Source organism: Dromaius novaehollandiae, chromosome 1 (assembly GCF_036370855.1).
Source record: "Dromaius novaehollandiae isolate bDroNov1 chromosome 1, bDroNov1.hap1, whole genome shotgun sequence".
Lineage (NCBI taxonomy): Eukaryota > Metazoa > Chordata > Aves > Casuariiformes > Dromaiidae > Dromaius > Dromaius novaehollandiae.
Genome location: NC_088098.1, coordinates 52246228 through 52263191, shown reverse-complemented (window position 1 = coordinate 52263191; position 16964 = coordinate 52246228). Strand labels below are relative to the sequence as shown.

At 46.4% G+C, this 16964-nt stretch overlaps 1 protein-coding gene and 1 long non-coding RNA gene across 2 annotated transcripts; one reads left to right on the top strand and one right to left on the bottom strand.

The window, feature by feature from the left end:
* Positions 1–2256: 2256 nt before the first annotated feature.
* On the bottom strand, positions 2257–10077 carry LOC135328445 (uncharacterized). Its single transcript, XR_010389304.1, has 2 exons — positions 9897–10077; positions 2257–8410 (listed from the first exon to the last, which is right to left on the bottom strand). It is a non-coding gene; the product is annotated as an uncharacterized LOC135328445 (long non-coding RNA).
* Positions 10078–10150: 73 nt separating this feature from the next.
* On the top strand, positions 10151–15692 carry LOC112984459 (histone acetyltransferase p300-like). The gene is made up of 4 exons (XM_026102347.2): positions 10151–10436; positions 10930–11047; positions 11660–11834; positions 14902–15692. Exons 1-4 carry the CDS (start codon positions 10282–10284, stop codon positions 14943–14945), a joined length of 492 nt encoding a protein of 163 aa, XP_025958132.2. The 5' UTR covers positions 10151–10281; the 3' UTR covers positions 14946–15692.
* The last annotated feature ends 1272 nt before the right edge of the window (positions 15693–16964 follow it).

Sequence of the window (16964 nt, the reverse complement as noted above, 5' to 3'; positions counted from 1 at the left end):
GCCTGTTTTTAATGTTTCCCTTCTCTCCCACATGCTCTTAAAAGGGGGGGATAGCAGACCATATGCTACTTTAATGTTTGCTATTTAGCAGTTGGAGAGCTATTTAATGTATATGACTTTTAAAATGCAAATCTATAATAAGGGGTGTGGAGTAATAATTAGTTTCATGAATGGATACTTTTGGTACAACTCTGCATTTGCATCTGTTCATGGCATGTATCTTACCAAAGAAATGAGGTCTGGCCTCAGCAATTGTGCCAATCAGCTGTACCACACCCTGCTCCAACAGGCTGGGAGCAGCTGATGTTCAAAGGACCTGTTTTGCATTTTGAAATGAGAACTATTGTTTGGATATGTGATATTAAAAGATCCTATTTCACTTGGAATACATTGTACAACTTTTGGCACCAAAGCGTGAGCATGTTCCTGGGAGGTAAGCTTGTGTGGATGTCCCGTAGGTGCTGCGCTGAGGCAGCTCATGGGTGTCCTGTGGTATTGTGCTGAATTTGGTAATCCCCTCCCCCCCCCCCCCCTTTTAGGCAGGGTGATCTGCCTGATGTGTGCAGCAAGTTACCACAGAAAGACTGAAGTGTCGTAAGTCTAACCCTGCTGTAAGGTGTGCAGGTAGCTGTCTCAAATGCAAACTATCTATTTGGGATTTCCTGAACAAATACCTCACTGTAATTGTGGAGTGTGTGCGTAGTAAGCCCAGTTGTGTGTGCTGCTGGTAGCTATGTGCACATGGAGTTAATCCAGTCACTTCAGAGCATGTTGCCTGTGTTGTGCTCTGGCCAGGCACTGCGTGTGCAGTAGGTCCATCTAGGGCTTCCCAAAATACAGCCTTACGGGGGGGGGGGGGGAGTGTATGTATGAGGGCTGGGTGCGTAGGGAGTAACTTGTGCTGGGCTGCTCTACAGCAGGAAGTCCTGGGTGTAACCAGAGCACAATGTGTAGTAACACCAGCTGTGTTGTGAGCGTCAGTGTATGTCCACAAATCCCAGGAAACTGCAGAACGTGAGCAAGCTGCCCTCAGGAAATGGCTGGTGTGTGTGGAAAAAAACTGGATGATGATGGCCCTACCCAAGTGCCAAATGTATCACGATGTGGGTGGATGTTCAAAGCTGTCAGATGGGAGTAAGATACTTGATGATATTTGGATGTAAACACAGAAAAGTGATTCTTGTGCAGCAGTATAAACTGGGAATAGAAAAGCATATTTGGTAGTAAAGAGCCCTTAACAAGATGGGAGAAAGTCCCAGGGAGGCCTAAGGAAAGCAGCTTGGTGCTTTGGCATCCTCCCTTTGGTAGTGCTGGTACTGCTCACCCCCGCATAGCACAGACCAGCTCTGCGCCAAGCTCGGGATTCCTTCTTCTGGCTCAGGAGGGACTGCTGTTGGTCTGCTCGAAAGGAGAGTGGAAAGCAAAAAGCCATCTGTTGATTGCCAGGGCAGCAGTTTGGCACAGTTTTGTTGTTCTCCACCTCAATCAGAATTAAGCCTTCCTCTTCCTCCCACCCAAGCAAGGGCTAGTTTCACTTTCAGCCTTGGAGATTCTCAGGCCTGAGCACAAATAAAGGAAGGATTTTTGACTGCCTGTTGGTCCATGAAATTTTAGGTGTATCCAGCTTTCTGACTTATGTCATCATCTTGTACGTGCCAACTTACAGACATCAATGAAAGCTGTTTGGTGTGTTAGCACAAAAAATGTATTTTGAATTTGCACTGTCCTGGATGGGAACACCTGGGCCCAGGGCCATACTAAGGCGGAGAAGCCTCAAGCCCTTGAAGAGCAGCTCCGAGTCAAACAGCTACAGATCTTTCACATTTGGACCCCAGAATAGGAGACTTGCTTAAAAAAAAAAAAAAAAAAAATCCCCTGAGGGATTTTATATGCTAGTGCAGCTGCCACTTTCCTCTTTGTAAATGCTCTTACTGAGCCAAGTTCCAATGTTTTTTTGAGTTGGTGTGGATGATGATTAGTCTTGGGTTTGCATGGGGTTCCCTTCCCCCTGCCGCTCCTTCCCCAAATCTCCCTGATTCCAGTGCAGAACCAGAAACTGCCAGTTGGGAGAACGCTGCAGCTGACTGGGAAAGTGGTAGGACTTCAGGACAGTAACAAAAGTAAAGGCATGTCACCTGCATCAGTGCAGCATGTACTGTTACTAATTTGTTGCATCCGGGTTAAGGGTAGGTCGGTTGGCTTCCCACCTATTTATTACACTCAGACTCTTGTTACAGATGAAAAGAACTCGCTGTATATACAAAGCTAAGAATTTATTGTTGGTCTAGTTAAAGTTTTCAGTCTAATCAAAGAATTATTAATAAGAATTATTATTAATCTAGTTATATAATTTGACTATAAGCATTAGTATCATTATACAGTTAAATGATACATGCAAACTTTCTAGTATTTACTCCTTTCCTTGGTGTTATGCTCACCCTTCCACTGCCCCCTTAGGTCCTAAGGTCTATAGCTTCAGCTGGAGGTAGGGAGTTTACAGTCTCCTTCATGGGAAGTACAATGTTCATGGCTTTATTTCTCTTCAGTCTTGGGTTCATTGATTTGCCATTCCACATCCCATCCAAACTTACTGTTTATGAAGTGTTTTACATATGTTGGATACTTGTTCTTCGTTATCCCTAAAACTGGTTTTATCCAATTCCCGGTTACTCTAGCCAGCAATTGACTGCTGGTGAGTTGCTTACAGCATAGGGCCTGCAGTATCATCCTGTGACCATATGCCTCTACCCCCTTCCCCTTTTTTTCCTCCATTCTGGCATCTCATAGATAGTCCATTCTTTGCAGAACTACTTGTTATTTATAGAATCACTGAATCATTGAAGTTGGAAGGCACCTCTGGAGACTGTCTAGTCCAACCTGCTTTGAGCAGAGTCACCTACGGCTGGTTGCTCAGGGCTGTGTCCGATTGGGTTTTGAGCATCTCCAAGGATGGAGACTCTACAGTTTCTCTGGGCAACCTGCTCCAGTGTTTGACCACCCTCCCAGTAAAAAAAAGTTTTTTTCTTATGTTTCAATTGAATTTCCTGTATTTCAGTTTGTGCCCATTGCCTCTTGTCCTTTCACTGGATACCACTAGGAAGAGTCTGGTTCTGTCTCTGGTACTCCCCCTATCAGTTATTTATACACATTGATAAGATTCCCCCCGAGTCTTCTCCAGGCTGAACAGTCCCAGCTCTGTGTCTCCCCCCTGCGACAGATGCTCCAACCCCTTAATCATCTTCATGATTCTTTGCTGGACTTGTGTCTCTCTTGTACTGGGGAGCTCAGAACTGGACCCAGCCCTCCAGATGTGGCCTCACTAGTGCTGAGTAGAGGGAAAGGATCACCTCCCTTAACCTGCTGGCAGTACTCTGCCTAATGCAGCCCAGGATGCTGTTGGCCTTCTTTCCATGAGGGCACATTCCTGGCTCATGTCCAACTTGTCCACCAGGAGCCCCAGGTCCTTTACTGCCAAGCAGCTTTCCAGCAGGTCAGCCTGCAACCTGTACTGGTGCGCAGGGTTATTCCTCCCCAGGTGCAGGACTTTGCAATTCCCTGTGTTAAACTTCATGAGGTTCCTCTCTGCCCATTTCTTCAGCCTGTCCAGGTCCTTCTGAATGGCAGCACTACAATCTGGTCTATCAGGCACTCCTCAGTTTTGTCATCTGCACATTGCTGAGGGTGCACTCTCTCCCACCATTCAGGTCATTAATGAAGATGTTAAACAGTATTGGCCCCAGTTTTGACACATGGGGCATACTGCTGGTGACTGGCCTCCAGCTGGACATTGTGCTGCTGATCACAACCCTTTGAGCCTGGTAGGTCAGCTGGCTTTCAATCCATCTTACTGTCCACTTCTTCAGCCCATACTTCATCAGTTCGTCTATGAGGATGTTATGGGAAATGGAGTCAAATACCTTGCTGAAGTCAAGATAAACAACATCTGCTGCTCTTCCTCCATCTACTGAGACAGTTGTTTCACTGTAGAAAGCTCTTAGCTTGGTCAGGCATGATTTCCACTTCATAAATTCAGGCTGACTACTCCTGATCACCTTCTTGTCCTTAATATACTTGGAAATGGTTTTCAGGAGGATTTGCTCTATCACCTTCCCAGGCAGTGAGGGCAGGGTGACCAGCTTCTAGTTCCCCAGTTCTTTCTTCTTGGCTCTCTTGAAGATAGGAGTGGCATTTGCTTTCTTCCAGGCCTCAGGAGCCTTCCCCCAATTGCAGTCTTTCAAAGATGATCAAAAGTGGCCTTGCAATGACACTGGCCAGCTCCCTCAGCACTCGCGAGCACATCCCCTTAAGGCCAGTGAACTTGTTTATGTTCAGTTTGCTTAAGTGTTCCCTAACTTGATCCTCTTCCACCAAAGGTTGGCCAGCCTTTGCCAGCTTGACAAAGATGCTTTTACCCAATTTGGTCAGGTGGATCCCACTTCTTCCTTGTAATCCTTGATCCTCAAAGAGCATCCCATGGTCATAAAAGCTGAATGCCTTCATTGACACCAGCTGTGTAACCAGTTGTCAACCAGCAGGACCCATCTGTTCACCCTCAAGCCCTTCCCCCTTACCAGCGGGATCAATGAGAAAACCACCATTGGCTGTTGCCTCCAGAGCCATGTAGTCATGCTTGATATGCTCCAGGTTTTCCCTTTGTAATTGTAAGTGCCCACAAGGAAGAGCAGCAGCGGGTAACGGTTTGAGGGCTGGACAAGCCTAGGCAGCCTCTCCAGCATCCCGGATGTGAGCCCCTGGCAAACAGTGAGGTCAGGCTGGCAAATGGGGGCCTCGGTCCCCTGCAGCAGTGAGTCTCCTATTAGTATCACTCCGCTTCCTCCCAGTGCTGCTGTGTAGCTCAGGCTCAGCCTGTTTGGACGTTTCATTGGATATGACTCCCAGGTCTACATCTTCTGCAAGGGCACTGAACCTATGCTGTAGTTGCAGAGGTGTAGGCAGAGCAGAAGGCTCCCTCCTGTTGCTAGAAGTCACAAGCTTCCAGCCTTCCTCATCATGGGAGTCTTCATTTCCCACCTGGATAAGCTCAGATGCTGCCTGTGCCTCCTTTGGTGCAGGCAGGGGTTCAGGTTCTTGAAGTTGCAGGGTCTTGGAGAACACCCAGTCAATCTCTTTTTTGTCATTCCTGATACTGCACAGTCTGCTGACCTCCCCTCACAGCTCCTTTCCTTGGTGACCTAGACCTTCCCCAGCGCACACCTCCTGTGAGCCAGGAGCACATCCCTGCCAGCAACAGCTGCAGCAGAGGCCCCAGGCAGCTCCGCAGCCCCAGGCCTGCACAGCTGCATCCTTCCTCAGGAGCTTGGCCTGGGTCAAGGCCTCTGATGTGCCAGGGCCATTTGCTCTGGAGGGGGCTTGGAGACTGTGCCCTGCAGCATGTCACCACTGTTGCTGAGGACGTGTATGCTAGCCCCCTTCTGCGTGCCTTTCTGCACAAACTGCTGGGTCTGTGGGCTGCTTCTATTAGCTTTGCTCTGGGAGCTCTGTTCTCGGCCTGCAAATTATATAGGCCTCTCCCTAGCACCTGCTATCTATTAGTTATAAAAAAATACATAACAGTAAGTGTTGCACCACACAATTGTACATAAACTAAAACAATGCAGGTAATATTCACCTGGTCATTAGATAACTGTTACAGCTAAAATGTAGCTGCAGACAGACCAAGGCAAGTCCAGGCAAAACCTGGAGCTCAAGACTTGTGTTGTTCACGTAATGCAAGCAGTGGCAGCACCACAACAAGGCTGGGGGATGTGATACGACAGTGAGAGGCATTCCAGTTGCTGGTTCCTTTTCCAATGCCTCTTCTGATCCTTCTTTGACACACGCTTAGTTCTTCTGCAAGAAGCTTGACCTTCCGTTTCCAAGACAGTCTTTTTATACTTGCACAGCCCATGTCATTGCTTGTGCTGCTCCCAATTCTGATTAAACTCAAGGTCTCTCTCACAGCCTCTTTAGAGAGCGATCTGTCCTGCAGCAGGTCTCATGTTGGAAGACAGCAGTGGTCAAAAGGGTCTATTCCTAATGACTGATTCTGCCTAAGCGTATGAAGTGGCCTTCTAACCTAAAATAAGCTTTTCTTTGAAGAACAGCAATATATTGGCCTGGCTGGGGAATGTTTGTTTCTACAGATGAAGGCAGTGAAGGATCCTCTTAGCTGCTGCTTTTGTACAACACAACCCTTGGGTAACTCTCAGTTTGCACAAGGAGACATTTCCTCTCTGTGCTTGTCAAAACAGATCATGTGCTATAGATCATGACCGAGACAGAGGCTAGACAAGCTCTGAAAGTGGGAGAGCACAACGGGCTCAGTGGCTTCAGCAGCAGCTATTTCTGAGTCACTGTTGAAAAGCCACTGAGCTGCTCCATCAGCCTTGACAGGCACATTGCGTACATTGGCATGTGCCTGACCCGACTTCAATCTGGAACTTTGTTTAGAAAAATGGGAGTTTGATGATTTGCTTAAGTTGCCTTAGTTGCACTCCTTTAAAATAGGGTCTTGGTTGTAACTCCCCAGCAGCGATCATGCACACCATGGATGTTTGAAAGGGAAACCTGTTCTGTAACCGGTGCTGTGGGTAGCTCATGGGCAATGAGCCACATCTCCTGTTGTTGCTCCCTGTTCTAGGGAGTGCAGTGGATTTAGAGAAGGTGGAGGTATTATAGTTGGCACTGTCTTCTGTAGCCATCTTTGAAGCTCTTCATAGCTCTTGGTAAAGCTGGCATGGCTCAAACTGTTATTTTTCCCCAGTGTGCAGAGTTCTGCTAGGCTCTGGTGCATCTTGGGAGTGCAGAGCCGTGAGGGCCACAACCATGAGCTCTGTCAGTAGGTGTTTTGCCTCTCCCTATGCACCTGCTGTCCCCAGGGCAAAATGAGGAATGGACAGGGAGTGACAGTGGCATTACAAGATGAATGCGCTTTGCCAGCCCCAGCTCCTCTGGCTGAGAGAGCACAGCTCCTGCTCTCCAGAACAGTGGTACAATTCTCTTAGTTATTTTGTGAGTTGGTTTTATTTTAAGCTTTTCCTCAGTAGTGAGGAGAGAGAATTAACTTGGGAAGAGACACTTACCATCTTCTGATTTGAAATGTCACTGTCCTGGGAGGTGGGCTGGCTGGAGAGTTTGACTGATGCATGTGGTCAAATCACGGCCACCCTGTGACAGGACACTTTGACCCATCCCCAAGTTCTGCAGATAAGTGGAAATGTGTTTTATGCAGCTCAGTGTTCCCCAGCCATATGTAAGTGGCTGAAGTAAGTTTAAAGGATCAAGTACATGCTGGGGAGGCGCTGGTTCTTTTGCTGCAAAGACCACATTGTGGAGTGTGAGATGTGTGTGATCCACCTAAGAAAATGTCTCCTTATTGCTCACGCTATGGTCTCTGCTTGGCTTCAGCAGATGTGCCCTCCTCTGCCTTCATTTCCAACTGCATTGGGGTACATCACACCCTGTGCAGTTGAATGTAGTCCAGCAGGGACCTGTATAGCCTTACAGAGGTTTTTAGTGCGTTTGTACTGCTGCAGCTCTGGGCTTAGTGTGTGAGGGGTGGCAGGAGGGTGTGACTAATGCATTTCACTTCCCTGTTAGGCTCAGCCAGTTTCTTATTACAGAAGCTCATAGCTGGTTTTCTGCAATTTGGTAGGCTTGATAGCAGAGAACAAGATTTTTCTTCTGAAGCAAATCTTTGCTCAGCACTGCAATAGGATGGGTAGTTAAAATTGGGAGGCTTATTTCCAGAGTGATTTTGTGGAGGGGGGTCCCCCTTTTTTCTGTCAAATAAGATGTGAAGACTAGAGTGTGGCACTGAAAGGAGCTCACAATACAGTGTCTCCCTGGTAAGCGAAGCTTTGGGAGCCATTCAGTGATATCTCACCAGGCCTGTTGATTGAAAGCCAGAGTAGCCTAAGGGCTGAGGAAGGGCATGGGTCTAAGGACACAGGTGCTGCCATGGCTTGTAACTGGAATCACCAGCTGGGTTAGAGCTGTCAGGGGAAGTTAGAACCCCAAAATCATGAGTTTGAAAATGACAGACCTCAGGTGTTCTTCCATTTACTTGCTGTTTTCCCAGTCCAAGCTTGTACTGCAGGATTTCAAACCTCTTTTCTATCATCTATCTCTCCAGTGTGACCACAGTGAGAGAGGGTCCTTACCTGTGACTTGGGAAAGTATATCTGAAAGGGGTTTCCACCCTGGTAAACCGCATATAACGTGCCAGGCCAGATGGACATCATGACTTCTCATTTTCTGCTGATAATTGGTCTTCCTGGTCCTCCCTGATGCTGTTTCTGCTGGGGAAGGAGCCTGGCAGGACATAGCAGCACCCCACAACTTTCCAGGCTTGCAGAAGAGTCAAACAGGGAGCATAGCTCAGCACTCGAAAGACAGCTTTTGTTCCACACTGGAATAGAGTAAGTACTTAAAATTAAGAAGTTCATCTTCCAGACAATTCAGTCTTTTCTCCCCTTCTCAGGACAGCCTGCAGTGGTGAGCCCTGGGGTATGCTGAGCCTGAAGTGGCTCCTTCTATAAGCAAAGGACCCAGGAGGAGATGGGCATATCCTTCTCTTTCATTATTACTGCAAGGCTCTGTAATTGATATGACTCTAGGTATAGGGCAGAGCTCAGACTTTGCTGCAGTGCACTGCCCACTCTGTAATGGATGAAATCAGCTTTTCTCATGAAGTAGAACAATTTTTCAAAACTTTGAAAGGCAATAGCAGTGGCTGAAAAAATTCCTCTTCAGGCTAAAAATGTAAAGATGGTTGGTGTTTAATATATCCTTTGCATACAATGGAGATAGGAGTTTAGAAACAAGGGACAATGATTCAAACAGTGCAGGGGTTGGAAACTTAGCCTATGCACAAATATTCTCTTTACCGTCTTAAAAAAAGTTTGAGAGAAAAAAATGGTTTGATTATAATACTGTGAAAATTACAGTATTACGGACACAGTAGTTAAAAGACAGCTTCCTAGCGAGGAAGGAAACTCAGGACATAACGTATTAACTGCAGAAACAAAAAGCTTAGAACTGTTGGCACATCTTGGAGAAATAAATACATATTCAGTAATACATTCCAGCCTAAAAACTGGGCATAGAATATTTTTAAAATTTTGACATTTTTTTTAATTGTTTTTATTCTTTGTATGTTGAACCCTGTTGACACATACTGACAGACTTAGCATGGTAGGAAAATATCATGAAAGGACAGGGTAACTTAGTATCCGTGCCCTTAGTTGGGTTGCTTGTTGGCCCTCATGTTGGACTCCACCTTTACTTGCTTATCACACAAATTGTTTAATAGCTGTATTTATTACATAGTGTGATTTAATGATAAGTTACTGTAAATATATAGGAACTTAAATATAACATTAAGGATGATCTAACAAGGGTTTTCTGTATGTTCTGCAGTCTGTAAGAGAGGACTTGAAAATAGCAGTGGCTTAAATCTTCCCCTCTGTCCAAGTAGGCTGCTACGTGTTTTTGCAGGATGTGCCTTCACTTAAGAAAACACAAGCACCAAGCTGCCTGCATGGCACTTGAGAAGTAAGATTCTGCCTGAGGATCCTGAATGAATGAGGGAGACACCTGCTGTTCCCATGTCAGATTTTTGGGGGTGTTTTTCTTTTCTTTTTTTTTTTTTTTAGACTTGTGTATATTTAGGGACCTGCTGTGAAACATGAAAGCTTTCCAAGAATTCAATTATTTGCAGGCATGCATAATGGTCACACGTGAAAAACTATTCATTAAAATACTATCGCATCCCTCTATCTGAGGACTGATGCCATCTGCCCTGCTGTGGGCTCTAAGCTGGTGGCAGCCAGGGAATGAGGGGGGCGTTTGGTTGGCTGGTTCAGAAAGGGAAAAACGAGCGGCTTGGCCCTCACCGGCTATCATCGGCGTGAGCTGCCCCAGGCCTGGGCACTGGCAGCAGGAGCCCGAGCGCCGGCGTGGGCTGGGGGTCGGTCTGGCACGCTCGCCCTCCAGCCTGGCCTCTAGCCCCCGGCATTCGTCTCTCCTGCCGAGGGGCGGCAGCCGCTAGACGCTCCCTGCCGGTAACAGCAGCTCCGGGCGGCGGCGAGGGGGGGCGCGACCGCGGCTACCCCCTGCCCTCGCCTCAGAGGCGGCGACCGTTGGCCACTGACCGTTGGGCGGCGCCGCGCGCCCCCTGAGCTGCTGAGGGGAGCCACGTCCGGTCCCCCGCCCCCGCCCTCCGGCTGGAGCGGCGGCTGCTGCGGAAGTTTCTCGACGTCTTCCCGTCAAGCTGGGAATATGGTGTCTCTGTCGGCTAACGGCAGCGGTGTGCTTCCGGATTGCTTTGAGCCCAGTCATGTCCAGCCGGGAGCCTTGCTCCCACCCGGAGGTGGCCAAAAGCAGTGGCATGGAGATATCACTCAGGATCTCCGAAATCATCTTGTTCATAAATTGTGAGTAGCTAATACCAAAACCTCCTGTTAGATGACTTGCTGCCTGTGTCCGCCTCTGTGTGTGTGTGTGTGTGTGTGTGTGTGTGTGTGTGTGTGTGTGTGTGTGTGTGTGTGTGTGTGTGTGTGTGTGTCCGCCTCTGTTGCCCAAGGAAGTCCATCTACCAAAACCAAGGGGCCATGGTGTGAGTTTTACGAGAGTTATTGAGAAGGGAAGGCAGAAGCATGAAAGACGATATGTTCTTCCTTTCCTTGTCTTTAATGGAGCCACCTGTGCTGGCTTGGGGCTGGGCCTGTGCTGGTTTGGGGCTGTCCTATCGGGAAGTGTCCCGCTTTACGTTGAGGCCATCCCTGTGGGGAGTGTGTCTCCGGGGAAGAGGAGCAGCCTCTTGCTCTGCCAGAAGACTTGCTCCCTGCTTTGTTTTTGAAACACTTGTGCTCGTGCCCATGTCGTGGTTTGGAGCCGTCCTAACCGCTTGCCTGCTTTTGTCTTCAGAGTGCAAGCCATATTTCCTACTCCTGACCCTGCAGCACTGAAGGATCGGCGTATGGAGAACCTGGTGGCATATGCTCGGAAAGTGGAAGGAGATATGTATGAATCGGCAAATAGCAGGGTGAGAGGCCATCACCTGTCCCCTCCCCTCCCCTGGGCTTCTGCTTTGCTTCCCTTGAGAAGAGTTTGTGTGGGGCTTTGTGGGAGGAGTGCAGAAATATAAACTGAAGGGTTTCTGTGGGAATGATGCTGTGGTTGGGGAGGAGGAGAAGAGAAAAGTGTAGCTGAGAGTGGCAGGCTGAGGAAGAGCATGTTCAGGGGTGTTGTAAAAGGGGTTGCTGGTTCGGGCCCAGAAGGCAGGCAGCTGCAGGCTTGTGCATGGGCGTGCCAGGAGTGGGGACGGTGTCTGTGCTGGTGTGCTGTGCCCGAGACTCCTCAGGGTGTCCTGAAGGCAGCGTGAAGCTCTTCACTGTGGTTCTCTCTAAGGAGTGTTGGACACAAGAAGCAAAACTTCCAGAGGTGCCCTAATGGTTGTTCTAGAAATGCCCTGAACAGTGCCCGTTTTCACCCCCCGATCTCCCCGGCAGCCCCTGGCAAGGGAGAGCCACCCCCACCCCACTTAAAAAGTGTGCGTGGAAGGATGTTTCGCGGCCCAGGCTTTGATCACTGTGCTGGTTGCCTTTGCTTGTTTTATGTCTTGTCTGCTCTCCTGACTTGTGTTCCTGCCCAACAGGCAGAGTACTACCACTTGCTAGCTGAGAAGATCTATAAGATTCAGAAGGAATTAGAAGAAAAACGAAGGACCAGGCTGCAGAAGCAAAACATGATACCAAATGCACCGGGCATGCCGCAGGCTCCCATGAATCAAGGGCCCAGCATGGGACAGCCCCAGCCAGGGATGTCTGCAAGTAAGAAGGGTTGGGTTACTTACTACTTGATGCAGGGTAATTGCGTGCTGTCATTTTGGTAGGCTGGTGACTGTTTCCCCCTTATTTCACAGGTACCTTTGTAAAATTACAGTCTGCCAAAAGTTAAACAGAAGTTGTGTTTTCTAATTTCTTCTGTTTGCTTTTTGGTTTGCTCAGCTGTTTTACCCCTATTCCCTTTTCAAAGGACAGTCTCATGAAAATATGATCAAGAGTTACAAGTCTGTAAATATTTTTTTCTTCAAAGTGGCTGCCTTCCCCAGTGCTGATGACCGGAGTGAAGCCTATGATGGTTGTTGTTTTCTTACCAAATATGCATACCTGGGTTGTTCAGAGTTAAGCAGAACTTGTTTATACTTTTTGTTCAGAAGTACCTGCAAAATCTTTGCCTTGCTTTTGTGTTAGCTAGTGACAGTGTAAGATGTGAAAGAGTTCAGTCTTAAGAGCTAATTGAAATGTCATAGACCTTTGCACTTGCTTTGGGGGTAGGGAGAATGGAGTTTAAGTTGCATCCTTAACACTGTAGAACTTCAGTCTTGTTAATGTACCTCTAGAATTAATTCAATTAAAGGTAACTTTATTTAATACAAAAGAAATGAATTTTTGTAATGCTTGGTTGTGCAGTGTTTGAAATTATCACAGCTCTTAATGTTGTTGCTAAGCAAAGAGTACCATGAGTTGGAGTGCTTAGGTGTTCGTGCCTTTCAAAGTTCAGGTAGTGGTTGTTGCATGCCACATTTGTTTTTTGGACAAATGACCTTTACAGCATGTAGTAAAAAACACCTTTCAGCTTTTTTCTATGTAACAGTGTTCTCTTTCACAGTAGTTCTGTTCTTTGAATTCACCCTCTTACTGCTAGCTTATTATTAGGCTCCCTTCTAACCAGGCATTAGTACATTAGAATAAAATTGATTTTGATGGCGAGAACCTAATGATCAAAACTAATGCTGCTAAAGATTGTAGTGTCTCTTTACAGGCACCCTGCACACGTTAGAAAGCGATGAGGCACTGTAGGCTATCTCAGGTATTTGGTATGTTTTATCTGGGTAAGAGGTAGAACAGAACACTAATTATTGCAGGTGATATTTCTAGTTAAAAAATCAGAGGGACATCCTTTGACATTGTAATCTCACTTTTCCAGTTGATGAAGTCCTTTAATTGAAATACAGGATTTTAATCTATACATTCCTCTAAGTAAAATGGCATCCTTGTGCTCTGTGGTTTAACTGCAAGAGCACTAATATTTTTTTTCTCCCCATTTATTTGAATCAAAATCTACTTTAGAATGAACTTTGTGTCTCAGAGTCTGGATTGAGAGCTCTGGATACTGAGATAGTTTCTTTCTTAAAAATGAATGCACACAAAGTGGCTGCCTTCCCCAGTGCTGATGACTGGAGTGAAGCCTATGTGATGGTTGTTGTTTTCTTACCAAATATGCATAGGAAGTGAGAAAAAAATACATTACTAAAACTGTGTACCACTTCCCACTGCACTCAAGAACAGGGAAGCCTGCCTGGTGGCCAGAGTAGCTGCTACTCCTTGGTGCTGGGAGTGAATCTCGGCCCGTGGACTGTCAGGAGTCTTACGGGCTCTTTGAAATGACGGATAATGGGGAACTAAGAGAGGAGACTGCAGAGGGGCAGTGGGTGAATTTTGAAAGTCCGGAAACCTGGAGTGTGAGCTACTGGGGCAGCTGCAGTGGAAAAGCACAAAGAGCCAGTGTCCCAGTGCTCCTGCAGGAAGTTGTTGTGCTTGGGGACAGAGCAGGTGCCGAGGTACAGAAAGCTTCTCCAGCTTTACAACTTTGAGCTGAGCATCTGTGTCCAGCTCTGAGAAAGCAGTCTGGCCTCTGGTCTGCAGGAATAATCATTTTACCATGTACTCCTGTGCTTTGGACCCCACAGCAGCCTTTTATAATGGTCTTTCTAAAACTTCTACTCCATCTAGATGGCACCAAAGCAGAAGAGAACAGGTACAGAACAGCAGTAGGGAAGAAGACAGAGAAATGGAAGTCTAATCTAAGTCCTGGGTTTTGGTTTCTTGAGGGTGAAAAGAAAGGTGCTGGCTTTACAAATATACAGTGTTGCTAAGACAGTGAGATGCAAAACCAGACCTCCTGGTAGCACCACGCACTAGGGAGAGTGGTTTTGTACCATCTGACTTTACAGTCATGGTTTCATTATATGACAGTAGATGCAGGGCTGGTTCAAGAAACAGAAATTTAGCTTTATGGAGCAGATCAATGCATTCTGATTAAGAGAAGTCTGAGGAGCTTCTGGGCCAAGGCTTTGTACAAGGAGAACTGGTGCAATGCCAGAGTTGCACCCATAGCTTTCCATTGATATTGCCACATTGGAGCTGGCATTGGGGCCAAGTCCAAGATCTGGGGAGGCCGGAGAGGAGTGCCAGGAATGTACTGCACCACTGGGAGGGCTTTGGAGTGGTGGAGAGAGGTGAGGACAGAGGCGTCAAACTTATTCTGCAGAGATGTGGATATTTGGACAGAATTGCTGGATGGGTGGCAACTACCAGCAAGAAACATTACAAATAAATGTTACATAATAAAGTTTTTCTCATTAAAGAAAATACATTCCTTAATCCAATTTTCATCTTATTACAATGAAATTACTTAAATAATTTTATTTATTGAAAAGGTTTATTAAAAGCAACAACAACATATGAACAGCCACGAGGTGGGGATTGCTTTAGGCTATGCTGTGTTAACATAATACTGATTTTTGCTTAAGCTTTCAGGAAGCCTTGAGCCAGCCTGTCTGTGACCTGAGGGAACAGTCCTGTTTTTTCACCTCTGGGAAGCAGGGGATACACATTAGCAATAGCACATAATTTGTTGCATGAAAGATTATTGCAACAGAAAGATTTAATGAACCTTTAATTTGGTATCTGTGTCTTAACTGGAAACATCTTTGTTGCCTGTCCATGCAGTGTACTGTCTGTAGCAGTATTTGCAAGAGAATAGCTTTCTTTATAATCTACTTCCGTATCAATGTATTAAGTATTTTAAAAGCAATATTCTGTTTCTTAACAGCTCTGGAGGATTGTTTGAGAGACCTGAGCCTGGAGGATCACTGACACTGCTGAAATCTGCCAATCAAGGTGCATGCAGCAGGATTTAAGAGATCACTGCCACCCTCAAACTGTAATTAGGATATTGCCCCAATCACTGCTCAGAATACTCCATGTGATTAGCACTGATAGTAACTCTCCTTTGCTAACAGAATGACAGGCTGTAGCCTTGTTTTAGAGCCTTTGGATTGTCTGAAACAGCAATCCATATAGCTCTGTAACATACATAAGACTTTGAACTAAGCTTTTTCTTGCTACTTGACCTCAGGCCGCAGCTAACACTTTATTATATGCGCAAGATAGGAACTGTGCATGTTTCACACATTTGTTCAGCTACTCACTACAAAATCAATGCAGGCATTTATTTACTTACTTTTTACAGTGTGAGCAGAATGAAGGTGATAACAATAACAAAAAAAGGAGTAGAATGGGAAGTAGAACCAACTCCAGGGAACATACCTTCTTCTTAAAAGAGAATGATTGCCAGAAACATACCGAGAGACACTTACTTCTTGGCTGTTCTTGACAGTGAGCTGGGATGAGGGATGTTGCTAGCAACAAGGCTAAGACCACAGTAGTTTCCTGTGGAGGAAAAAAAAAATCCCAAGAGGGACAGAAGCCATTGTACTATAAAGAAGCTATGATATAAATGCATACAAATTTTAAAACCTGTTGCATAGTACAGTGAGCACTTCCAGAGCTCTGCTGCATAGGGGATGCTTTTTTGCCAAATAAAATGTCTGTATCTATTTATGTATGAAATCTGTGAAATTGATCATTTGAGGACATGGGGAGCAGCATAATTAACACATGCAGATCATTTACCACGTGGTGCTTTAACACAACAGCTTTGGCATTGTTCTGGACTTTCATTTCCTAATGCATTCCCCTAATGTGGGTACCACCACACAGTCATTAAACATGCAGACCTACCAAAGGGAAGAAGACGATGCAAGCCCAGCTGCCTGCTAGGAAGAGCTAACAGTGTTTTATGAAGTATCAAAGAAGGCATAACCTGTGCAACCCAAATGACATCCATACTTGGCTCACTCCTAAAGCATGGCAGGTCCAATTCTAGGGAGATTTTAATTTGTATTTTCTGATGGTGTGGGGCAGAGCCAGATAGGAGCAAATGAGGTGAGGTATCTGCCCTCTGCACTCAACTTGGCTGTCAGGTTTTACCAGGATCCCCTGACAGCTCCCCAGTCTGAGTGACATGTTCATTGCAGCCCTAGTGTGTGGGGGACAGGGACAAAGGAGTTGCTAATGTGGCATTAAGTATGTGCTATGGCAGAGGCTCCACATGTGCCTACAGAGGAAACAGGCAAAGAGCAGTGGAACAGCGGAGGGGCTTGCGGCTGCTGGAACCCCTTTAATCCTCTGCTGAGCAGGCCGTGGGGACGCAGTCAGGCTGCGCTCGGCAGCGTGCGCTGCTCGAGGACGAGCCCCAGCCATGCTCCCTAGGGACTGTGCAGCAGGATGCACTGTGTGGTATCTCCAAGTGCTTGGGCCAAGGAACCACCTGCTCCTCGCAAGGGGGATAGCATGTTGCATTTGTTTTCAGGGCTTGGTTGAGGATTGTTTATTTTTAGCAAAGGAAGGGTCATTTTAAATGTAAAGCACAGTCACTCTGCCCAGGGGATGTGGAGTGCCATAGCAGTGACCTCAGAAGATTGCCTTTTGGTTTCTGATACTTTAATACAACACAGTAACCTCAGAAGATTGCTTTTAGGTTTCTGATACTTTAATACAAGTCTAGCATAGTTGCAGATTCAAGCTCAAGAAAATATGTAAAGACTAAAGCACAGACCGACCAAACTCCCTACTGAATTTGCACTTGAAACCCTCCTGTTTTCCCCAGCTCACCAATGATTGAAAAAGGACAATGGTATCCGCCCTTCTGATTTTTCCTTTCTCCTCCTGCCATTGATCCATATAGCCTTTCTTTTTTTCTCATTTCCTTTCACTCCCATCCCTCTGTCAGTCTACCAGAAAATTTGTGACAATTTTAAACTTGGACCCGAT